This window comes from Panthera leo, chromosome D4 (assembly GCF_018350215.1).
Source record: "Panthera leo isolate Ple1 chromosome D4, P.leo_Ple1_pat1.1, whole genome shotgun sequence".
NCBI classification, from domain to species: Eukaryota; Metazoa; Chordata; class Mammalia; order Carnivora; family Felidae; genus Panthera; species Panthera leo.
Genome location: NC_056691.1, coordinates 83,629,430 through 83,653,544, shown reverse-complemented (window position 1 = coordinate 83,653,544; position 24,115 = coordinate 83,629,430). Strand labels below are relative to the sequence as shown.

The following is a 24,115-nucleotide window of genomic DNA, read 5'->3' as shown; positions in this document are numbered from 1 at the left end:
TCCTTATATTTAATATTTTATATTCATGCACAAGTTTTTTTTATTATTTTAAATAGGACTCAGTATATAATATAAAGATTTTTGTGTTCTTTCTTCTCTGTCATCCCCTTCATAATTTCATACGCATTAGCTATGATGTTTTGGATTTTTTCCCCCTTCTTTTGACTCGACAGCATTCAAGTTCCGAAATCTATGAATCAAAAGCCCTTCTACCTAATTTTCTGCGCAGGCTCACATGCTACCTCTGGCAGTTCCAGGGGACATAAGGTGATTGCTTTTGGTGCCTCTTTCCTGTGTCCTTAGGGAAATTTTACTGTAATATTTTTAGCTTGGTTTTCATTTCAGGCATAGGAAATTATTTGGGTCTAACTTATTCGTATACCTGTTCCAATTTGATGATTTTTTTCATCTGAAATCTTGAAATCATTGTTCTTAGGTTTGGGGGACTTTGTGATATTTCATTAATTTTTTCTCATTATTTTTGTTTGTTCTTTTAAACATTATTTGAGAAAGCTTTAGAAAATTTATCCTGGAGGGAGATTTCCTTTGCCCATTGGGTTGTTTTTCTTTATCATATAAAGACTGTTTTTCCCATTTTTCAGTACCTTAATAAACTTAATAGCTTTCCTTCCATAACAGTGTTCACCTGGATTGCAGCAATAGACTGACCTCTTGTTTCAATTCCCCTGAAGTTCTGTGCCAGTAACATACCTAACAACACGTACTTTTCTGACTTCTGATGCTTAAAATAGTATTTATCCTCCTGAGCTTTATTCTTACCTGTTTTTAGCAGAAAGAGCACTGATCTGAGAACTAGGAGACCTGAGTTCTTGTCCTGGCTTTCTTGGTAACTAGCTTTATGCCCTTTGACAAGTGTCTTCATGTTTCTGTTTTATAGTATTCTCATCTATAAAACAAAGGCATTGACCCAAGGTCCTATTCAGTTCTCTGGTTCTGTAATTAAAATTTGGATTCCAAATAATTCACTTCCCTACCCCTGCCACCTGGAAAACTAGTTTCCGTGATTTTAGCATAAACATTTTCTTTTCTAAGTCATATTTAACTTTTCTTTATTCACGAAAGTATTTGGGTCTCAGTTAATGTAAAAACTAATCTCTTGAAGAAATTAGAGCTTTTGCAATTAGAAACATGTTTGTCCAAGAACAAGGGGTCTTAGAAATCACAAGTTTAGATGATGACATTGTTTCTTGAGTTGATAGTAATTTCCTATTGGTAGTTAAAAATCTAAAGTGAGCCAAAGTGATCTTGAATCTTCAAGAGAGGAAAACTGTGCTAGAAAATTCTAAACCGTTGTTTCATTCATGCCTTCAAAAGAACATGGTACTGAACAACAGCTAGACTCCAGATTTTGGTCTAGGCATTGGGAAAGCAAACAAATTAGGTTCAAAATTCCTTGTCTTCATGAAGCTTACATTTTAGGAGGAGAAGCCAGGCAATAAACATAATAAGTAAGTAAATTTATATTAGACAGTTATAAGTAGTATGAGGAAAATTTGAGCATGGTAAGGGAAACGATTCAATTGTTTCTGGACGAACAGTGTCTGAGTGATCAGGGTAGGCCTTATTGAGATTACATTTGTGCAAACACTTCATGGTGTTTTTTTTTTACACTTTTTATTGTGAAAACTTTAGGCAAACATAGAATTTAGCAAATTGTTTTATACCCATCACCCAGCTTCTACATTTTAAGACATTACTTTAATCAAGGAAAAAGAAATATAAAAGGACAATCACCTATAGACGATGGCAAATAATCTCTTTTTCAATGCATACTGTTCCCCTTTATAAATATAAAAATATTAAGCCCTTTATTTATTTAATTTTAGAATTCATAGAAATTTAAACATTGGAACTAAGAACAAAGCAAAGCAATGGGAAAAAGCACTTCTTTGTTTTCAAATTGCACAAACTCCCCCTGGAGATTCTGATAGTCTCTCACCTCCCTTAAGAATCACTGCAAACGAAACAAAGCGTAAGATTGCGAGAAGTCACTTACATACAAAACAATGTTAAGCACAACGGAATTATTTTCTCTTTCATTAATTATGTATTTCTGAAGTTGGTAAAGCAACTATTTTATCTCTTTCTCAGAAGAGAAATCTGAGACCCCAAAAAACTATAGGTTTATTCATAGTGGCAGAGCTAGAGCTGAAACTCAAATCTCCTAACCTCAGCCCAGTCTTACTAGTAGCTCAGGTTGATTTCTATAATGAACAAGAAAAGAATAATTAGAGATTTATATTTTGGCACAAAAGGTTATGGTATTTTAAAATTATATCAAATATTGAAACCAGGAAATCAGTCATCCCTCGCAAATTTTTATTAATTATAAGAAATTCCCAAGCCAAACAATTTAGTCTTGATTCTAGCCAGGATATATTTTTTGTATGTGTGTGTGTGTGTTTTCCTCCTAGGAAGTGGTGCTCTCAAAACCTCTCAAAGCACATAGAATTTATTGTACCCTTTATATTTTTACCAAGTTGAAATGTTTTGAGATTATAGAAGCAAAGTGCAATCTAGTCGTGGCTGAAATTTTCCTGATACAGGATCTGGGTTTTCTTTTTTTCCTTACTTGTGGCTACTGCCCCTTATTTTCTTCTTGTAATAGAATTCTCTGAAACAGATTAGGTGGTAATTGTACTGAGTTTCATTGAGGAAAAAGCATCCAATCTGATTCATATAGCAATTGTGGGGTTTTCTTTAGCTTTCTTCTCCAACTTGAATCTCTGACCAGTATGACTTCGTAACTTTGTCTCTTAGAAGGGATTTGGACTCAGTTGAAAAATCTTGTAGTAATCCACGGGGACTTGTAATCAGCCTGATATATGCAGAACATTCTGGACTGGAAATAGAGTAAGGTGCCAAGGTGTGTAGACTTGGCTAGTGCCAGTGATTCAGAACCACCTCCCTACCCTAAGTGAGTAAAAAGATTTGACACGAATATGAATGGTATGAATCTCCTGGTGATATTTTGGGTGTGTATGTTGCTGTGTGTGTTTGGAGAGTATAAAGGGTATTTACATTGAGGGCTCTTTTGTTGACCTTATTTATTTGAAAATCCTATTTTATTTGTAATCGCATGTGTATATTTTTGTGATGCTAAATGCAATCTCTGTGTATACTTTTTTGTATATATGTACATATTTGTAAATATATTGGTATGCAGTGATACAGTATGTGTATATTATATACCCATACCCATTGTGGGCTGAATTTATTTAAGTTCTGTGAGGACATCATAGTGGCATTGTTCATGCTGCTGTAATTAGGTTGTGGCTGTATCTCATTCACGAGCCTCTATTTTGAGGGGCTTGTGTTTGGGTAAAATTGGCTAATTTGGAGTTGGAATTAGGATATGAAAACCTTAAAAGAAAGCAGGATATTCTTAGCTTTAAATCATCTGCCAATTTCCATTTAAACTGATGACAAATTAGTGATATAAACCTGAAAAACCTTAGTGTGTGAAATGGAGACACCAGCAGGTTCTTAAGCTATATTAGTCCTTTATTTTCTTGACCCATAGTTGAGTATTATTACTGAGTAGTATTTATATTAAGAATTAAGGGGCTGTGGAAAAATGACTTTGATCACATTTCAAGATAGATAGGAAACTGTCCTTTAAATTGAGAGATTTGTTTTATAGTTGCCATGCCCATACCTGATGCTAAATTTTAATTTTGGAACAGTTTTTTCACCAATGTGTCTCATTTTATATCTGTCTCTGTGAGGCAGAGAAAGGGGCATTATTAGCAAGGGGAAAGCTTTACCTCGGTGGGGTGGGATTTAATAAGGAACAGGAGAGTATTAATCTGTATATTTGCAGCAGCTGTGATTAATTTAGTCCTGTCTTGGCATTTCCTACTCTAGATTTTTCTTATCGGAGTTGCATATCAGAGATGAGTAGGCTCATCTGAGGAAATGCTTGCAGTGAATAAAATGCCTCCAGTCGTATTTCTTTGTCTCTATGAGACCACTTGTGTTCTGCAAATTGATGATATATTCACACATGAAATAGGAGTCTTAATATTAGATGCATGGTGTGCTATAAAATCCGGGCCTCCAAACCGCTACCAAGAATGATGGGGGTGGGGGGGGGCGGGGGGATATCCTCTTAGACGATAGTAAATATGTGCAGTGCCAACATGTGAACCTATGGAATATCATAGAGCATCGATTCTCAGTTACTCCTGTCTTCACCTGGCATGTATATTTGCATGGAAGAGTGTGGGAGATGTTTAATACACACTTGAATACATTCACCGCAAAAATTAAGTAGAGGTTATTTTTGCATGATAAAATATAACTGCAAAACAACTGTTTGCTCCATTATTTTTCAGAGACTGAATCTGTTTGATATAATATTAAATTTTCTTAAATAGAGAAGTTAGTTTTACCACCCAACAAATGTCACATTTGCCTCTTCACTATATTTTGTAATAAAAATCCCAACTATTCATAACACTTCTCAATTACAGTATTAAATTTAAGATAAAGTTATAATTGCCTTTTTCTTGAGTAAATCTTAAAATTTGGTAATGTGCTATTTCTGAAAAGTCAGTGAAAATGTCCATAGTGTCTAACATTCTGTTGTTTTAGTAACCAAATCATATATTGCAGTTGGGAGTAGCAGAGCAGATGTTATGCTATTTAAAATTCACAGAACTGACTCAGGCGCAGTATGGACATTAATTTGAGGAAAGGAGCCGCAACAAAAAGTGCAGTAGATGAGATTGACATTGTGACTATGACCTCTGTCTTTAACAGTCGTAAAGCCAGTTACTTGGCAGTTAAATAAGGTAAGAATGCTTAGGAAGCCAAGCCCTTTCCCCCATTCTGGGCTCTTAGACCTTGATACGCTATTCCTATTCATGCTGAACCTCCCAGTGTTTCCTGGATAACGTGACCACTTTGCCTTTAAAAAAAAGGCAATTCATCTTCCTCAAACTAAAATTTCAAAACACTCTATTACACTGTGTTCCAGCTTCACTGAGTTTTTGAGCAGACTAATTAAGCATGCCTTGTGTTTAGGAAAAAATAATTGATGTGTGAATGGAATCAATCACCTATCAAAGGGAAGGGTGTCAGGATAACGTAGGGGGACATACCCTTAAGTTGAGTAAAGATACATGCATTAAATTAAACTAATTTGTTGGTGCCATAGAAATATAAGTCTGTAAATATGAAATGTTTTCTTAAGCTAAAATTGGTATTTTTCACTTATTAGGTTGGTGTAGCTTTTGAGAATTCCATTTCTGTATAACATTGTTATTAATCACTGAAACCCCATTTCTTAATTTTAAAATATTTTTGTTAATTTCTTTTGTGTTTTCTTTAAAAGTTATTACTTCTCAAACTACTGTCAGCAGTGTGATTTTTTAAAAACATTATTCAAACAGTTAGATTCAGAGTTTTTTAATAGTTTGAAGTATATCTTATTAATTCTGCACTCCAGATTCACTTAAGCCTGAAATTGATCGTAAAACATACTACATATTAGGAATATTTTCCTAGACAATCATCTTTTTGGGCATAGTATTGTTTATTGAGATACTGGTAATTTCAGGGTTCAGACTTTTACTTTTCTGATAGGCTTATGGAATGAAAGTTAATAGAGTGGAGTGATTTTATCACTTTCAGAATGAGATCAGGAATTATAGCTAGCCTTCCTACAGGTCTGCAGTAAACAGTATTTAAATTTTTGTTATCACTAGCATTCTTTTCTGGAGCTGTTGTGAATGTACACTTGTCTGTGATGAAGATTAAGGTTTGTGAACATTAAAAATTTGTTTTCTCAAACATCAAATCAGTATGATCAACTACTATAAAATGTGAAATGATATTATGATAATCCCAAAGTAAATACTTCCAAACCATAGAAAAATAACCACTGCATTTAAAAATTTTTTATTCCTGCCCTCCCTTTGCATGTCATGACTTCCTCCTAAATTATGTGTTGTGATGTATTAAAGATCTGCAGAAAAAAAATTACTTAGAATGTTTAGGGCAATAAGAATTTTTATTATTTCCTGAAGAATGAGAGTGTGTGTGTGTGTGTTTAGCTCTTAGTATCTTATTAAAAATAAATTTAACGGTTCAGTAAAATATTTGAGGACTTTGTAGCTTTTTCTAGTTCTCTGGATACATTCCTTTTGCCACATAGACCATATGGCTAGTTCTCCAATGATTTTTTTGTTTGTTTTTAATAAACCTTGCTGTTTAACAATCAGAGAGTCTTATATTTTGGACACTTCTCCCAGTTGAGGTAGACAGGACTTAGGCAGATCCAATGCCCTAACATTTTCACAGTAGAGCTTACAAGTAAAGGAAATTATCCAAATAGGTTATCTTCATGTGTAGCACCAGTACAAATAGTGGTTTTATTAATCATTGAATCAGATGAAGCAGTTATAAATCATTTCTTACTTTAAAGATTATTGTCATTTCAGTCCACATTGTTATTTTCTCTGATCAGTTTCCATTGTCAAGTTGAATATATCCTTTTTCTTTATTCAGATCATCACTAAAAGTTAAGCTAATCAAATAGGAGTTAAAATAAGTTGTGTTTGATCTTTTTCCCTGAAAATAATGGTGAACCTACTATCTAGCTTATGGATATCAGGCATAAATGCCCTTGTTTCAATCATAGCAGAAATTACATTTGGAGAATACAATTACTTGATTTTGTGGTAGTGTGAAATACTTTTTAAAAATTGTGCTTGTCTGTAACTGAAATGTTATAGAATTGTAACACTATAGGGATTATAGAGTTCTATCTATTAGCTCTCCTCAAGAGATTGAAGCACAATAATTTTCATGTAACAGTTCTTATCCAAGTGCTGCTAATCCGTGTGCAAATAACGAAGCTATTCGGTTGCCTATCTAGCTATTGATAAATCACTGTAATCCTTGAGACATAGTCTTGTTGCTCATTTGTATTAAATTTTTAGTATCGTGGGTTAATATTTTAGATCAAAATTCATCAACTCAGCTCTGTGAGACAGCAAACCATTTGGATTCATTAGTTTTATATGTTACCAGTAGAATAAATTTTGAAGGGGCTGTTTACTACCAATGACTAAGGGGGAAAATTATATCGTCAATTATCATCTGACTTGAGCATTTGTGGTATTGTGAAAGTCTTATTTGTTGTGTTTCTGAATTGCTTAAGCCATACATACATACTCCTAAAGATGTTTTCCTGTTGTGTTCCTTTTCAGTAGCCTTTTACTGCTGTGTCTGTTATGATTAGTATTTCATAGATTTTAGAAACTGAGAAGTTACTGAAACATGTTATTTCCTTGAGTTCATCACTTTTGACTCTTGTATGATATGTGATTTGTCATAAAGGATAGCAAGCCTTTCACTAACTACTTCACTAAATGAATTTCAGAGTAAACACTGTGATTCTGCAGAGTGGATTCAGTAGGCCCTTGCCTTTCCAATGTTTTCTTCTGTTACAGTGCCTGCCACCTTAAGGGCACTTAAACGCTAGAGGATGGAAAGTTAAACATTGTTGTTTTGATGTTTATTGAAAAATAAGATTACAGAATATTTGATTTTTGTTGTCAGTGTATTGAAAACATTTTTGCATTGATAAATGTTCTTTAGGAATGTGACTACATTCATCAGGTGTGAACTCTTGTAAATCAATTTTGTATCTTGAATCCACGTGTATATTAAGTGTATCATCAATATAAAAATAAACATTATTTGCTTAAAATTTTTGGTACTTCTTCAGGATTGTTAACAACATACGTGCTAAACTATTAGGGTTTGCTTCTTTCAGGTAACACCTCAGACACTTCAGACTGTCGAAGTCCGTAGGTTCAATGTTTAATCTTCTAGTTGATAAGTTTTTCTTTGGAGTCCTAGTCTTGGTTTGTTCCACCGCCCTGCTTGCGGTAGTCAAAACTGAGACACGCGGAGGGAAGATTGTTTGGGAGGTGGAGGGTGGAAGCTGCTGACTTTCCGGCTGGTTTTGGGTCTTGGTCAAGAACAAGAGCGACTTAAGTGTAGAATGTCTGTCTTGGTTGGCACTGAGGAGTCCAGAGACCCGACGTAGCCTACCAATTTGCATGGTAACTTTGAACGAGGCAGTTTTGCCTCTCTGGACTTTGCTCAACTGTCCAAAGTTGGAGGCCCATTAGCAGATCCGAAATGAACGGAGTGGGCTGCCACCAGCTTGTTTATTAGTGAAATGCAGTATATCGAAGTGCATTATATAAGGGCCTGATTCTGGAAGCGCTTCTATCAATGGTACATTATGTGTGTCCTGGGTTGCGATATAAATCGTATAACTTGCAGTAGGTCATAGGCACAAAAGTTACAACACTCAATCACCAGGCGCGAAGACCGAGTTCTAGTTTCTGGAGCCACAGGCTTGCAGGGATTACTACAAAGTGACAAGAGGGCCGTGTACGGTGCAGTGGGATTGGGATGCGGAGAGCGGAACGGAAACTCCCAGTCGGCTGAGCGCAGTCACGGCTTCGGGGTTTCTAAACCTCACAGCACACGCTGGCCCCACGGCACCAATTGGGAGATTCCCCTTCTGCCAGCAGGCTCCTCCCACTCCCCCCGCTCCGCACCGCCCCCTTAAAACAACAACAACAACAACAAGAAAGGCTTTGGCCACCCAGTCATCGTCCACATGTCGGTCCTCTGGCTGACGTGGCAGGCCGGCCTCAGGGAGCGCCCGGCCTCGCGCCCGCGCCCTCCAGCGGCTCCGTCCCAACCGCCGCCCCAAAGATCTGGAAGTCGTTTGCGGAGACCGCGAGCGGGCGCATGCGCACGGCAGGCCCGCCCCGCACGCAGCCACTTCCGGAGCGCTGGTGGAGGTGCGGTTCCGGGTCGCTGCTTTGCTAGCCGGCCGGCCGTGGGGGCTGGTGACGCGGGCCGGCGTTCGCGAGAGGTCCCGGAGGCGGGGCTCTGCCGGCTGCCCAGAGAGCGGCAGGTGCGCGGGCGGGGGCTGGAAATGCCAGCAGACCCCTCATTTTCCCGGTGGCCCCGGTCTGCCCCCAGAGCGGCCCGGACGGGGTTGCCCAAGACCCAAGGCGGGGGGCGGTGCCAGGGTTCTGAAAGGGCGGGGGTGGGGGCACAGGGGCTGCCGGGCCTGGGAGTCTGGAGCCCATAAGTTTCAGGATTCCCCCCTGAGCGACCTTGGACAAGTCACTCCTCTCTGGGTCTCAGTTTCCTTGCTGTCAAATGGGAGAGACGTTTGGGTCCCTCTTTTCTCTGACAGTCCAAACGCAGGTTCTCGAAGGAGCCTGAATGAGTGGGATCCAGACTCCCTTGGCAAGTTACCTGCCTGCCTCCCTGGGCGTTAGGCCGCTGTCTTTTACCCAATTTAGCCATTCTTTTTCTCAGCGACGTTCTTAGTGTAAGTCAAGTCTCTGTGACTGGACGGCCCCCGGTGTGGCCAGGTAAACAATGTGTGACTGCCAGAATCAACTGAGAAATAAATACCCTGGGAAACCTTAATTTCTTTCATTCAAGTTGGTTTTGCTTAGGGCTCCCAAGGTGAAGTGAATTTAGGCACCAGTGAGAGATTCTATTCTTTGTGCCTGTTAGTGCAGGTCTTGGAAAGATCACAAATGCAAAGGAGACCAGGGTGAAGGAAGGTCGCCCACTGAGGATTGTTGCAGTGACAGATTCTCCCCTCTGTCCCGTGGTTAATCCTCCCTGTCTCCTCTTCCATTTCCCCCCCAACATTTTAGCCTTACACTTGAAATACCCAACGCGTTTTATCTTTGTTTTCATGCAGGACAGAATGCTTTGACCTCCAAGCTGTTTTAAATCTGGCAGATAAGCCAGGTGAGTAGGTGGTTTACAGACATTGAAGAGTTGTACAGACTTAAATGGATAATCTGAAGTGCTCAGAAGTCATTTGTAGACCTTAGAGCAGAGCTTAGGTATCCTCCACAAAACATGGATATAAGTCAAGGTTGGAACCGGAATATTAGTGTTTCATACCACACCGGGAGGAAAAAAACACTTGAATCTCGTGTAAAACATTCTTAAGAAGAAACCGATTTCAGGTCATTTTTTTTAATGTTTATTTATTTTTGAGAGAGAGAGAAAGCAGAGAGTGTGCAGGGGCAGGGAGGGGCAGAGAGAGAGGGGGACACAGAATCTGAAGCAGGCTCCAGGCTCTGAGCTGTCAGCACAGAGCCTGACACGGGGCTCAAACTCACAAACCGTGAGATCATGCCCTGAGCCGAAGTCGGACGTTCAACCGATTGAGCCACCCAGGCGCCCCTGATTTCAGGTCATTTTAATCACCCTTAAAGAACCATGCAGCATTTCCAGGAAATGTGTAAAGGTATCTGGTGCTTTATAGTATAGTTGTCTGGCTTGCGGGGTTTTTTTTCTAGGTTGTCGGCTTTTTCTAGTGAACAGCTGATTGCAAACCATCTTAGAACATTAGAATGTTACACCTTTATCCCCATATTGAGTTACATATTTCTGTCGTCATCTTAAAAAAAAAAAAGTAAACTGTAGTTAAACTTAATATTGGGGGAAGGATTCCAAGCCATGATGTGATGTTAATGTGTACTCTGGGAAATTTTACTAAAGTGTGTTATATGCCATAGCCAACGTGGTGTAATAAAGAAAGAGTAAGGACTTGTGAGTCAGAGTCCTCGGTTCAAATACCAGCCCTTCCACTTAACCACACACTCTTTGGCAGATTACCTCATCTTCTCAAGACTGGATTTCCTTACCTGTTTATGCATATGAAGTACCCAAGTGCTTTTTCAATGTTTAGCAATTGGGTTCTGTTAAATGTACATGTAAAATTAGGAAACTTAATTTTGAAACCTGAAGCTTAACATAGCAAGTCAGTTGTGAAACCTCTCCTGTGTTTGACTTAGATCTCTCCTTCATCTGATTTCTAGATACTGTGTTCTGTAAGCCGTTGGCCCACATTTAAGTGGGAATGCAGCTATCTCGGATGTCTGGAACTTTTTAGGCACCAGTCTCTGAAGTCCTGGTTGCTGGCCTAAGGACTAGACTACTGTGGTGGTTTCAAAAGCTGGTCATCAGTGCAGGATAGCCACACAGCAAAAATGTTTGCAAAGCTAAAGAAGAAAATAGCAGAAGAGACTGCTGTGGCCCAGAGGCCAGGAGGTGCTACTCGGATCCCACGGTCAGTGAGCAAGGAATCGGTTGCCTCTATGGGAGCCGACTCAGGAGATGACTTTGTAAGTATCTTCTCTAGTTTCTAATATTTGGCACAGTCTTGATACATTTTTAAATAATTCAGAGAATCCTAAGGACACCTGGATGTTCTTTTAAATATTTTTTTTAAATTGCAAGATTATGTATGGTTTATATCTGATTCTTCTTACTCTAAGGTGCTTTCTGTTTCTTTTTTCGTAATTTTTTCAAGTCCTTTTTCGTATTCTCTACAATGTCCTCTTATACTCTTTTTATACCTTGTGCATCTTGTTTTATATTTTATTTCTCAAAAAGACTTGGCTTATTGTCACTGCAGACAGGTATCCTTTAAGTCATTGTTGCTTAACGTGGTTTGTGAGTTACGGTGTGGAGTTAGCCAGAGTGCACTATTTTATGGGGAAAGTTGATGAAAAGATGACACCGATGACTGCAGTATGTCCCTTATTTGTAAAGTGTCTTTGTTTTTGGAAAGATTTCAAAAAAATGAAGATGCTCTTGTGTTAGGTAGATGTCAAGCCTTAGGACTGGAAGTGTGTTTTTGGCATATGATAGGATCCTCTTTAAGTCAGATAACTTCTTTAAAAATTATTTATAATGCTTGACATACATGTAAAAGAATGTATGTAATATAAATGTAAAGTATAAAACATAAAAATAAAATGAATGCTTGTTAAGTTGCCACCTATCCAAAGAAATAGAACATTATGGGTACTGTTGAAGCCACTTGTATGCTCCTTCCCAGTTCCCTTTCTTCCTTCCTGCCCTCCAAATAACCCCATCCTAAATTTTGTATATATCATTCTCTTGACTTTTAAAATGTCCTCCAGGATATGTACATATTTATATTTTTTTTATATGTACATATTTATAAATAGTTTGTTTAATGTTGCATATTTGCAACTTTATAAAACTGGTATGCCTTAGTCTTCTTGAACTTACTTTTTTTTTTTTTAAATTCACCTTGTTTCCAGTGAAGCTGTGTTCCATGAAGCTGTGATTCATTTGTTTGAGACTCAGCATTTGACAAGGCCACAATTTATCTCTGTGTTTTCCTGATTATAGACACTTGAGTTGTTTCCATGGTCATATGAGTCTTCTTTCTCCTTTCTTATACGACCTGTCCTGGCTCAGATTACATGGCGAAAGCTATTAGGTTATTGGGATGGAACAATAAGATTACCATATCTAAATTATTGGCTGCTATATTTACCAGGAAATATAATGCACATTTGATCCCCAGGCTGAAGGATATAGTTCCAATGCTGAGTTCTGTGGCAGAAGTACCTGCTTTACCTTCATGGTAACATGCTAAACGAAGTCTTTCATCTTGAAGGTATACCAGTTATAGATATTGGTCTGAATTCAGGAAATACTTTCCTTTGAGACTTCTAAATAATCTATTTGAAGTTAGTGTGTATACATTTTTTAATTTTTTTTTTTTTTTTGAGAGAGAACATACAAGTTGGGGAGGGGCAGAGAAAGGGGGACAGAGGATCTGAAGTGGGCTCTGTGCTGACAGCAGAGAGTCTGATGTGAGACTTGAACTCCGGAACCATGAGATCATGACCTGAGCTGGAGTCAGATGCTTAACTAAGTAAGCCACCCAGGAGTCCTGACTGTGTGTGCATTTTGATCTTCACTCCCCATCTCCAGGCCTGTGTATCCCACTGCATACATTTCTCCAACGAGATGTTTTTCCTCTAGTGTCTCAAATTCTTTTTTTTTTTTAAAGAGAGAGAGTGTACACAAGTGGGGAAGGGGCAGAGGGAGAAAGAGAGAATCTCAAGCAGGCTCCACGGTCAGTGAGGCGCTCAATGCCGTACTTGGTCCCACAACCCTGGGATCATGACCTGGGTCAAAATCAAGAATTGGACACTGAACCGACTGAGCCATCCAGGTGCCCCTAGTGTCTCAAACTCTAAAAAAAATTTGTTTAATGTTTACTTCTTTTTTTGAGAGAGATAGACACAATGTGAACAGGGGAGGGACAGACAGAGTGACACAGAATCTGAAGCAGGCTCCAGGCCCTGAGGTGTCAGCCTGGAGGCCGACATGGAGCTGGAACTCTAGAACCACGATATCATGACCTGAGCCAAAGTCAGTGGCTTAACCAACTGAGCCACCCAAGCGCCCCCTAGTGTCTCAAATTCTAAAACGAACCAAATCAAATTCGTTAACTCCATCTCCAGGTGTGCACTTCCATCCCCCAAGTCACCAGTATGAAATTTTGGAAGCATTTTAGACTCTTCCCTCCATTTCTTGGCGTCCAGTCAACAAATATCGTGGCTTCCGTCTTCTAAATGTCTCAAACTTTCTCTCTTTACTCCATTGCTAATAGTACATTTACTTCCATTTTATTTCAAGCTGTCTTTCTTTCTTGGAAAAATGTGGTAGCTTATCTGGGCTCTTTGCCTCCAGTAACTCCCCAATGCAAATGTGTTCATGTCTCTCCATTGCTTGTGTGTTCATGTCTGTCCAGCTCCTCAGTGGTTTCCCCATCACCTTCACGATGAAGTGCAAACTCATAGTGCAGTAGTAAACTTTCATGGTCTTGGCACAGCTTACCTGTCCACCATCCATGTTGAAATGACTGCATTTCTGGAATGGACAACATTCCTTCATGCCTACAGATTTTTGCACTTGCTCTTTCCTCTCTCTGGAATGTCTCTTGTCTCTTCCTTTCACTCTTGAGTTCCTCTGACAGACTTGTGCATCTTTCAAAACTTTGCTTACATGTTACTTCCAGGAAGCCCCCTTGACCCAGCCTGCCCTTATCACCCCCTCTACCCTTTATCCCTCCTAGCTGAGTTTAGTCCCTTGTCTCCTACTTACCTCTGTAATAGCACCTATTGCATTGTTGGTGATTTGCTTGTCTCTCAGTAAATTGGGAGCCTTATGAAGGGCGGTAGAGAGAAGCAGTTAGAAACTCAGGTCAGGGGGTGCCTGGGTGACTCAGTCAGTTAAGTGTCTTGATCTCAGCTCTGGTCTTGATCTCAGGGTCATGAGTTCAGACCCCATGTTGGGCTTTACACTGGACACGAAGCCTACTTTAAAAAAAAAAAAAAGGTCAGCTTAAGGAGTTAGACCTGGATTTGATTCCCAGCTGCATCGTTATTATGTGACTTGAGGCAAGGTCCTATATTTTATTTCTTTGTCTTAGTTTCACATCTTAGAAACTGTACCTGTCTTGATACCATATGGTTTCACTCTTATGTGGATCCTGAGAAACTTAACAGAAACCCATGGGGGAGGGGAAGGAAAAAAAAAAAAAAAGAGGTTAGAGTGGGAGAGAGCCAAAGCATAAGAGACTGTTAAAAACTGAGAACAAACTGAGGGTTGATGGGGGGTGGGAGGGAGGGGAGGGTGGGTGATGGGTATTGAGGAGGGCACCTTTTGGGATGAGCACTGGGTGTTGTATGGAAACCAATTTGACAATAAATTTCATATATTAAAATAAATAAATAAATAAATTAGTACTTAAAAAAGAAAAAAAAGAAACTGTACCTGTCTTTATTAAAATATATGTGTCGGGGTACCCAAGGTTCACCCCTAGATTCAGTTATTTACTAGGAGGGCTCACAGGGCTCTGCATGGTTTTACTCACTGCTGTCATTTATTATAGTGAAAGGATACAAAGCATAATCAACAAAAGGAAAAGGTGCGTGGGGCAAAGTCTGGAGAAAACCATGTGCAAACTTCTAAGAGTCCTCTCCCCGTATAGTTACATAGGACACACTTAATTCCCCCAGCAATGAGTTGTGACAGCACATGTAAAATATTGTCTTTTAGGGAAGCTCATTAGAGACTCAGTGCCCAGAGATTTTATTGGAGGCCCTTCACATAGGCACCCACTGCCAACCATTTACCAAAATTCCAGACTCCCAGAAGGAAAATGGGTGTTCGGCATAAACCATATTTTTTACACAAACACAGTTAGGTACAGTGAGCCATTCTTGTCAGGTGGTGGGAACCCTTTTAAGTGTTAAGTTCCCATAGGCCAGTCCAGGGCCAGCCTTACAAGCAGACCTTGTTAAGGATTGTGATTGCAGGCCTGCAATGTTAGCTCTTATCTGCCTAGTGAATAAAACACTTAGCATAATGCCTGGCTCTTAACAGGCATTTCATAATAGTAGCTGCTTCAGCTGCTGCTGTTTTGGGTAGGGACTCTCTGTCTCACCTCTGTTCCCAATGCTCAGCACAATGCTGGGAATAGGATGTCTCACTAACAGTAATAATCATAATTTCTGCTACTAATAATAGGTGATATGTCTTAAAACTAATTATGTGCCAGTCTCTGTTTCGGGACTTGACAAGTTTTGATTTATTTAACCTTCATCAGAGCTCTGTGAGATTGATCCTGTTTGTGGTCATAGTTTACATACGAGGAAATCAGTGCACAGAGAAAGTGACTAATTGGCCCAGGTTCTTGTTTAATAAGTGGTGAGGACGGGACTTTAACCCAGGCCTTCCACCTCCAGAGACTGCTATAAACTTTACCAGGTCTCATCAATGTTGGATTGGGCAAGTGTCTAAATATTCTAAATAAGTGGATATTTAAAGTGAATTTTTCAACCACCTTTAAAGTATAAGATGGGGAAACATGACTAAAGACTAGATGTTAGGTAATATTTTAAATTTTGTTAAGCATGATAATGGTACTGTGGTTATAAAAGAAAATGACCTTAAATTTTAGAAATGTTTTTCAAAGTATTTAGGATGAAATGTCATGTCTTATTTATAGTACCTCAGTAAAATAAAACTTAATGAAGGAAATATGGGGAAATTTTAGCAATTATTAAAGTAGGTGGAGAACATTCATGAAACCATTTTCCCTAGTCTTCTGTATTTTTAAAAATAAAAATTTTTACAATTGAAAGAAAAAAGTTACTTATTAGCAATAGTAAGCAGTATTCAAAGTAATAGGAATATTCACATATTTTAAAATAGATTGTTGGGGAAAATTGATGTCTCATTAATATATTGATTCTTGAATCCATATTACCGACTAAAGTTCTTGATGCATTTTAGGTAAAGATACTGAAACTTTTTCTTTTTTTTAATTTTTTTTTTTAACGTTTATTTATTTTTGAGACAGAGAGAGAGCATGAACAGGGGAGGGGCAGAGAGAGAGAGGGAGACACAGAATCCGAAACAGGCTCCAGGCTCTGAGCTGTCAGCACAGAGCCCGACGCAGGGCTCGAACTCACGGACTGTGAGATCATGACCTGAGCCGAAGTCGGCCGCTTAACGGACTGAGCCACCCAGGCGCCCCTATACTGAAACTTTTTCAACGTCTGTGATCAGTTCTTTACCAGTCTTTGCTCCCTTGCTAAAGAACCTTCTCCATTTTATCCCAGGACTTTACCTTGGAAAAAATAAAGTGATTTTCTTTTTTATCACTGAAAATATATTCTTTGTATTTTATGTACTTGGTGTGATATGATCACAATGGATTTGTTTATCACTGCTTATCGCAGTACCGCATACACACACACAAACATAATCTATCTGTTTAGCATCTTCTATCTCCTTCTAGTGTTGCTTCTACTTTACAAGTAGATAGACTAGGGCCCAGGTACGTTAAGAGGCCCTTCAATGATCACGGTCAAAGTATAACCAAACCTAACATAAGACTTACTGCTTTCTGGTTCAGTACTGGGGTCTCACACTGCAGAAAACCCAAGTATGAATATGACCTCTTCTTGTGTCAATTTCAACAGGCTTCCGATGGAAGCAGCTCCAGAGAAGATCTTTCATCTCAGCTTTTGAGAAGAAATGAACAGATACGGAAATTGGAAGCCAGGCTTTCTGGTATGTCAAAGAACTCATAAAAAGCAAGCAAAGAAAACTTGCCTTGGTTAACTCTCTCTTTTTATAAAATAGCCATGTAGTATAACCTTATAGTTATGTTGACATATTTTGATATATTTCTTAGTCACATTGGAGCAATTTGTACCCTTTTTGTTCCCTCCTTTTATTAGCGTACCGAATAGTGTAAATTCAAAACTGAGTTTTAAAGTTAAAAAAAAAAAACAAACCCAACAACTTAGGTTTTTCTGCTCCTGAGGTTTCTAGCCATGGATATCAAAGGTGTTAAAAGTGTATATAGACTAGCTATGACCATCTTTTACCCGTTAGCATAGCCTACTTTCAGATGGAGAGGGGTAGGGAATAGTATTTATAGGGAATGGCCAATAGGTGGATTCTTCAGCACCAAAGAAGGTTTGGTGCTATGTGGTCACTTGCTACATATCACCTGTGTAAATGTCATTCTGGGTCTTTAGGCCACTTTTCAATGATATTCAACACCTGTATAGAAGCTGTAACTCTCATTATGTCTTTTGTGTGCAGTTTACAGTTACCACAACTTCTGTCATATCCTTGCCTGACAGGGCATGTTTGTGATAGAGTTGTGAGTTCTTATTTTGGTTTCTGCCAGTGGATACATTTTGAAAGTTTCATCCTGTGAAGTGGTCAATGGCTTCTGTGTTTCTTTTTGTCCCTTGGCCTTACCCACATTTTTTTGGAGTGAAAGCAGTAGACTACAGAATTCGCCAAATCGTATGTGAAGTATTTGTGTGTGTGAGTTACCAAGGGTCCATAGCACAGCTCCCAGCTCCCAGCTGATCCATTATCTCATTTTGTCCTCACTGTAGCCTTATGAGGCTGAACGAGGTTAAGGTCACACAAGTAATAGTAGGTGGTAGAGCTGAGATCCAAACCCAGATTTGCTTGCTAGAGTCCATGCTCTTAACTACAGTCTTCCTTAAATTCAGTTGTGACTATCCTGTTGCGCCTGCCTGTAAGTAGTATCAGTAACAGAGGTGAAATAACATCACATTTGCTTAATGTTGGGGAGAAAGCTGTAAAATACCATGTGCCTTCCCTAATATAGAAGGAAGAATGGTTTAGGCTTGACTTAAGTTAGAGGAGGGACAGGGAAGAGAATGGACACTTAGCCCAGTTATGTCCCGAGTATTTTCCTCCAGGTTAAGTATGAATAACAACGACAACAACATAGCAGCTACCTTTTATTGAACACTGTGTATCAAGTGGTTCTGGCATGGAAAAATACCTAGTTTGTTATCTAATTAAGACATCTAAAACACTTTGTTTATTAAGTGCATTTGAAGCAGGCACAATTAATATCATTTGATAAGTAAAGAAACTAATATTTAAGATCAATAATTTGCTTAAGGTCTCAGCTAAGGACTGACAGAGTTGGGATTTGAACTAAAGCTTGCCTGCTTTTCCACTATTCCATACTATCTTCTTTGGCCACCCCGGTAATTAATTCTGACTTTCACCTTTAATATGGCATAGGAAGCTCAGTTTCTGTGTAGAAAAGAAGCTGACTTTTCTAGAGAATTAAGTACTTTCATGGTAAAGACCATACTGTGGTAAAGTGTTTGCTGTCGCCCTAACCATTGTTACTCAGTTGTATGGACTGTGAGCTAGTGAGTTCCCTTTGACCTCTCCTATTGCTAATACTGGAAGGGGAAACGAAAACTGAGATTGGAAATTAAATAATGAGCAGAGCATTTCTGATGACCAGTCCAGGCCCAGTTCTTGTTCCCGATCCAGGCTGAACAAATCTGCCTGTTTGTACGCACCATTAACACCGTGGATAGTTTGTACTATACTTGTTTGCCTGTGTTGTTCATTGTTAACGGGAGGCTGTCTGCCTAGCTTTCCTTAACAGCAATGGTTTTCAGGTTGAGAAAATCATCATCATTTTCACTCATTTTTTTGTTTAATTAACTTCCTTTCCTGATGTTTGTCCATTCCTGGTATGTGCGTCACCCTCCTCACCCAAGACTATGCTGAACAGGTCCGAAACTTGCAGAAGATAAAAGAGAAGCTTGAAATTGCGTTAGAAAAACACCAGGATTGTACGTATTTTTTTCCTGCTTTTTTTTCAATCTTCTTAGGGTTTATTTTTTTTTTTAAATGAAACAGTAGCATATGGATAAGTTTGTCCTTCGTCATAACTCCAATCTTTGTAAGTGTACTTCTTAATCAGGTTGATATAACATTTGTCTGATATTTATAAACATACAGTTCCTATTTCTGTTACATGATGGGCATGCTTCTTAGGAGAAGGTCATCGTGTGTATCAGCTTGTCTTCATCCAGCGTATTGGCTGCCCTTAGATTTTAGTAAAATAGTGTGCCTGGCCCTTCGGCCTAGATTAGGAGACTGGTTTGAGCTGTAGCTTCATGCTGCTGCATTCAGTAATGGGGGGATATCTTAAGCTGTCATCACTCCTCCAACAATGGTACATATTGTTTAGTCTATCCTAACTTATATGTTCTCCTTTGGATTCAAGCCAAGAAAGATGCTAACAGAAATAGAAAGTTATTTTCTGTTGATGTAATATATACTTAAAAATTTTTAAAGGAAAACAAAGTGAAAGAAGGTTTTCTTCGTTTTGCTAAGTTTTTATTTTTAATTCTGAGAAAGTGGTAGTAATCATCACTTAACAAAGGCATTATTGTTTTCTGGCAACCTACTCAACTCATGTTCTGTCATTGTGCCATTGAAAAAGTTACCTTTTGGCATCTTCCTAAACGTATATATGTGCTTATTACAAAAACAAAACAATAGAAAGCAAAAAATAATAATAATAATAATCCCAGCAACAAAAACAACAACTGTGGTCCAAAAGATTCTGGGAAAGTTGAGATGGATCAGGTTTTTCCCAGTCTCAATATTCACTTACGTGACCTAGATCTTTTTTGTTAGGTGACAGTTGTAATCACTGGGCTATTTGTCATGCCGTTTCTGAAATATTTCCATATCTCAAATAGAGCCTCTTTGTTAACAGCTTCCATGCGGAAATTTCAAGAGCAGAATGAGACATTCCAAGCCAACAGAGCCAAAATGGCAGAAGGACTGGCTTTGGCATTAGCCAGAAAGGACCAGGTATTTTATATGTGACGCCCAAGACTGGTGGAAAGATTTCACTTCGTGACATGATTTCAAAAATCATGAAATAAACCTGGTAGAAAATATTTATAGTCTAGGAGAGAAGTTGTAATCATGAAATGCATCCAGAATGTGAGAATGCATCCAGAATATCATCCTATCATTCTGTGTAGCTTTGTAAAAGGGAGAGGGAAATCATGTGTCCTAATCTGGTGGCATATCCCAAGAAAAGGAAAACGGTCTCTGTCCTCTAAAAACCCTGTCTCAAAGCCTAGTCCCCAAATATGATAAATCGTGGAAAATGCTATCAAGCTAGCCAGCTTCTATGATGTACATAGTTCTTAACAACCTCTCTTCCCCAGTTTCTTCAACCCCAGTGAGCTAGACAGAAAAGAACTCCTGTAATCTCACTAGAACCATTCATTGACAGAGGCTGGAATAAGAAAGGAAAATAGTACTATTACTAACTGTTACAATAATTATGAAGAGTATTTCATTTAGTGGCATTTTAAGATAAACATCAAGATATTATGATAATCTTGATTTATTAAGACAGGGTCAATTTATGATGTTTCACTTAAGAAAATATATAATTCATCTACAGTAGGTGGGTGGTTGGCTTGTTGGTTGGTTTTAAAGTGAGTATCCATCATCTGGGACATTTGCTAGCCAGAAAAAGACCTCATTCCCAATACTTAGTGGATAACTATGGTATGAATGTATATAAATGAAGAAATCATCTAAAATTGGTGGATTCTGATTGTAGACAGTTGGAATATGGCTTTTTATACAAATGGTTATTTTTACTCCTGTTCTCTGATTTGTGAATAAGGGGCATAATCCTTTTACCTTTAACTTATGCCTTATACCAAACACCATAAAACATACTGGTAAAATCAAGATAAGAAGGAAAATAATGATTAGGGGCTGGTGAAGACTGTCCCCCTCAACTTCAGTAAATTAATTTCTAAACATCAGTTATAGAGTTACCAACTCAGCCAGTCCCAGCTACCCACTCCCAAGAAATAATAACAATACTCATGGAAAAACACGTAGGAGTAAACTGAAAAGCTGCATCAGAACACCACATTACAGCTTTGTTTGGTGCTCTACTTAGTAAAAATCTGCAGGCTTGTATTTGTGTTCTAGAATTTTTTATCAAATTCATTTTCTTCTCCTTTTAGGACTCTTGGCTTTCTTAATACTAAGCCAACTTTATGGGATTTTTTTTTAATTTGCTGTTTTGGTTGGTTGCTTGCTTGTTTTTCAGGGGGAATTAGGTGGTTTTGCTTTCTGAAAATCTTTGTTACTGATAGTCTTCCCTGGAAACTGTACTTTTTTTGTTGTTTTGTTTTAGGAATGGTCAGAAAAAATGGATCAGCTTGAAAAGGTTAGTTCATCTTTTACTTTTGTCTCATTATGAATGTTGGCTTCTTGGGGCTTAGAAAATGGTTTCTCCAGTACCCAGTGTACAGATTGCTCTACCACCTCTTGGACTCAAGGTCCTGGACAATTAGACACTAACTTGAAAAGCTCATGCGTTCTCCTTTCTGGATGGGCATGCTGGATATCTTTTGTTTTCCCCTCGCAATATCCGCTCCACCCCTCTCTTACCTTTCTCTGTGTACCTGAAGGCTGTTAGAAACTGCATCAGCAGGGCTCCTTTGCCCTCTGGCTTCCGATTGGGTTCTGCCAGTGGGGAACTCCAAAAGACCGACGGGCAGAAGAAGAGTGTGGTCGGAAGGCTTTTATTCCCCCAGCCTTCTCCATGTGGGATCCATCCAGGTTGGTTGCATCCCATGACCAAAGGTCACAGCTTCAGTTGGATATCCCGGGGTCTCTTGGAATCTCCTCATCCCTTTGCCCCTTCATGCCCAACTGTTACTAGCGCATTATCTCTTTGGGTTTTCTTATCCCACCCACAGCTTTGAAAAGTCCCTTTATTAAACTCCTCTCAAAATACCCCATTTGCGACTGCCATATGTTTCCGACTGGGGCCCTAACTGGCACTGTGGTAACATTAGGAATTCTTTTTGAAGAGGCAGTGAGAAGGAGGGCATTTTTCAAGGCTCAGCATTAAGTAGATAAGAGCACTTCTTGACTAAACACAGATGAGGAAAATTGATTACTTTAGCACCATAGCTTGTGTAACACTGTGTAGGTGCTTAACGTAATGTATTCCTGGCTCCCAAACATGAACAGGAAGATGAAGCTTCAAGCCTACAGTTAGAAAAACATTTTAATTTCAAAATCAGCCCCCTCAGCCCAAATTATATGCCGCTACCTAATTCATTTTTTTGTTTTCATTGAATACTCCTAAGTTACTCTTCGTGGTAGAAAAATTATTTCTTAGACTGATTGATTCAGTTGCACAATATATTTACTGTTTATTTTATTAAACAGGTGAGTTTTATTGTTGCTACATTCTCAGGAGAAAACACCAAGTTAAACCAGCAGTTTCGTGTTTCTGTTCTGTAGAAATCTGATTATCAAGCTATCAGTTAAAAAATGCTTGACCAGAATGCCTGGGTGGCTCAGTCAGTTAAGCTTCCGACTTGGGCTCACGTCATGATTTCACAGTTCATGGGTTCGAGCCCCGAGTTGGGCTCTGTGCTGACAGCTCAGAGCCTGGAGCCTGCTTCAGATTCTGTCTCCCTCCCTCTACCCCTCCCCCTGTCACACTCTGTCTCTTTCTCAAAAATATATGTTAAAAAAAATCTGAACATGGTATGAATGATAGTTTTCTTAAATATGGAGGTATGGGTTAGGTTCAAGTGTTCTAAACTCCAAAGATTGTAGCAATTAAAATTCTCGTTGATTTCTTTTTAAATTATGGTACAGGGAGATACATGTAGGACTGAACTAAATAAAACCTACTTCTGCTCACTGGGGCGAGCCCCTACCCCCACTACTCCCCCGCCCAAGGAGGGATTGAGAAATATTTTAGACCCAGAAAGAGCAATGAGACATCTATGTAGGTCTTTGAAGCCTGTAATTTTTGGAAATGTTATTTTTAGACTGTTTTGATTTCTTTTCAATCAGGAATTGGAAACTGCAGCGGCAGGGTTTGTCCTTAAGAGAATCTATCTTGGGAAGCTGTTATTTAGTAGATTGTAACCTGCTGACACCAGTCACAGTCATGTCTAACTTTTGTTGATGTCCTAACTGAAATTGCTAACTGATTCCAGTTCTACTTAAATGCATCTCATTTTTTCAGAGTATTCAGCCTTACTCTAGTGATTCACACCATTCAGCCAGTTCACTATGTCACTTGAAAATAGATGTGTAACATGGATATCTGTAATTTCTTTTTTTTTTTTTTAATTTTGTTAACTTTTTTTTTGAGACAGAGAGAGACAGAGCATGAATGGGGGAGGGTCAGAGAGAGAGGGAGACACAGGATCTGAAACAGGCTCCAGGCTCTGAGCTGTCAGCACACAGCCCGACACGGGGATCAAACTCACGGACCGAGAGATCATGACCTGAACCGAAGTCGGATGCTAACCGACTGAGCCACCCAGGTGCCCCTCTATAATTCCTGATCAAACTTAAGAACTTTAAAGTGTTAAGTAATGGTTGCTCTTGTTCCCTTTATTCACAGGTGTCATTTAAAACATTTGTTTTTGGGGGGCACCTGGCTGGCTTAGAGCGTGTAACTCTGGATCTCGGGGTCATGAGTTTGAGCCCAATACTGGCTGTAAAGTTTACTTAAAAAAAGAAGAATTTTTTTTAAAAAACATATTTATTTTTAACTTAAATTTGTAGATAAGGCCATTTTGGTCCTATCACTGTAAAGCTTACCATTATCTAAAATTGTCTACTGACAAGAGTTTTTTTTAATGGTGTTTATTTATTAAGGATTTTGCTGGGGGTACTTGGCCGGCTCAGTCGGAGGAGGGTGTGACTATCTCGGAGTCACAAGTTTTAGCTCCATGTTGGGTATAGAGAATACTTAAAATCTTAGGGGGAAAAAAAAATCTCCCGAATAAAA

The 24,115-nt window shown here is 38.8% G+C and overlaps 1 protein-coding gene across 4 annotated transcripts in view; it reads left to right on the top strand.

Annotated features, from left to right (window-relative positions):
- The first annotated feature begins 8,861 nt into the window (after nucleotides 1–8,861).
- The window catches only part of GOLGA1 (golgin A1), a 48,599-nt gene continuing 33,345 nt past the window's right edge, over nucleotides 8,862–24,115 (top strand). For 3 of the 4 annotated variants that reach the window (XR_006195639.1, XR_006195640.1, XM_042911800.1), the window contains exons 1-7: nucleotides 8,862–8,971; nucleotides 9,782–9,831; nucleotides 10,914–11,219; nucleotides 16,917–17,007; nucleotides 19,014–19,088; nucleotides 20,024–20,121; nucleotides 21,482–21,514. Coding sequence is in view for 2 of the 4 variants with exons in the window: in XM_042911800.1 (XP_042767734.1) it covers nucleotides 11,085–11,219; nucleotides 16,917–17,007; nucleotides 19,014–19,088; nucleotides 20,024–20,121; nucleotides 21,482–21,514 (432 nt within the window). In the remaining 2 variants the exon portion in view is untranslated. Of the gene's footprint in view, nucleotides 8,972–9,147; nucleotides 9,441–9,781; nucleotides 9,832–10,913; nucleotides 11,220–16,916; nucleotides 17,008–19,013; nucleotides 19,089–20,023; nucleotides 20,122–21,481; nucleotides 21,515–24,115 lie in introns of those variants that run through there. The other variant, XM_042911801.1, reaches the window with a different exon arrangement.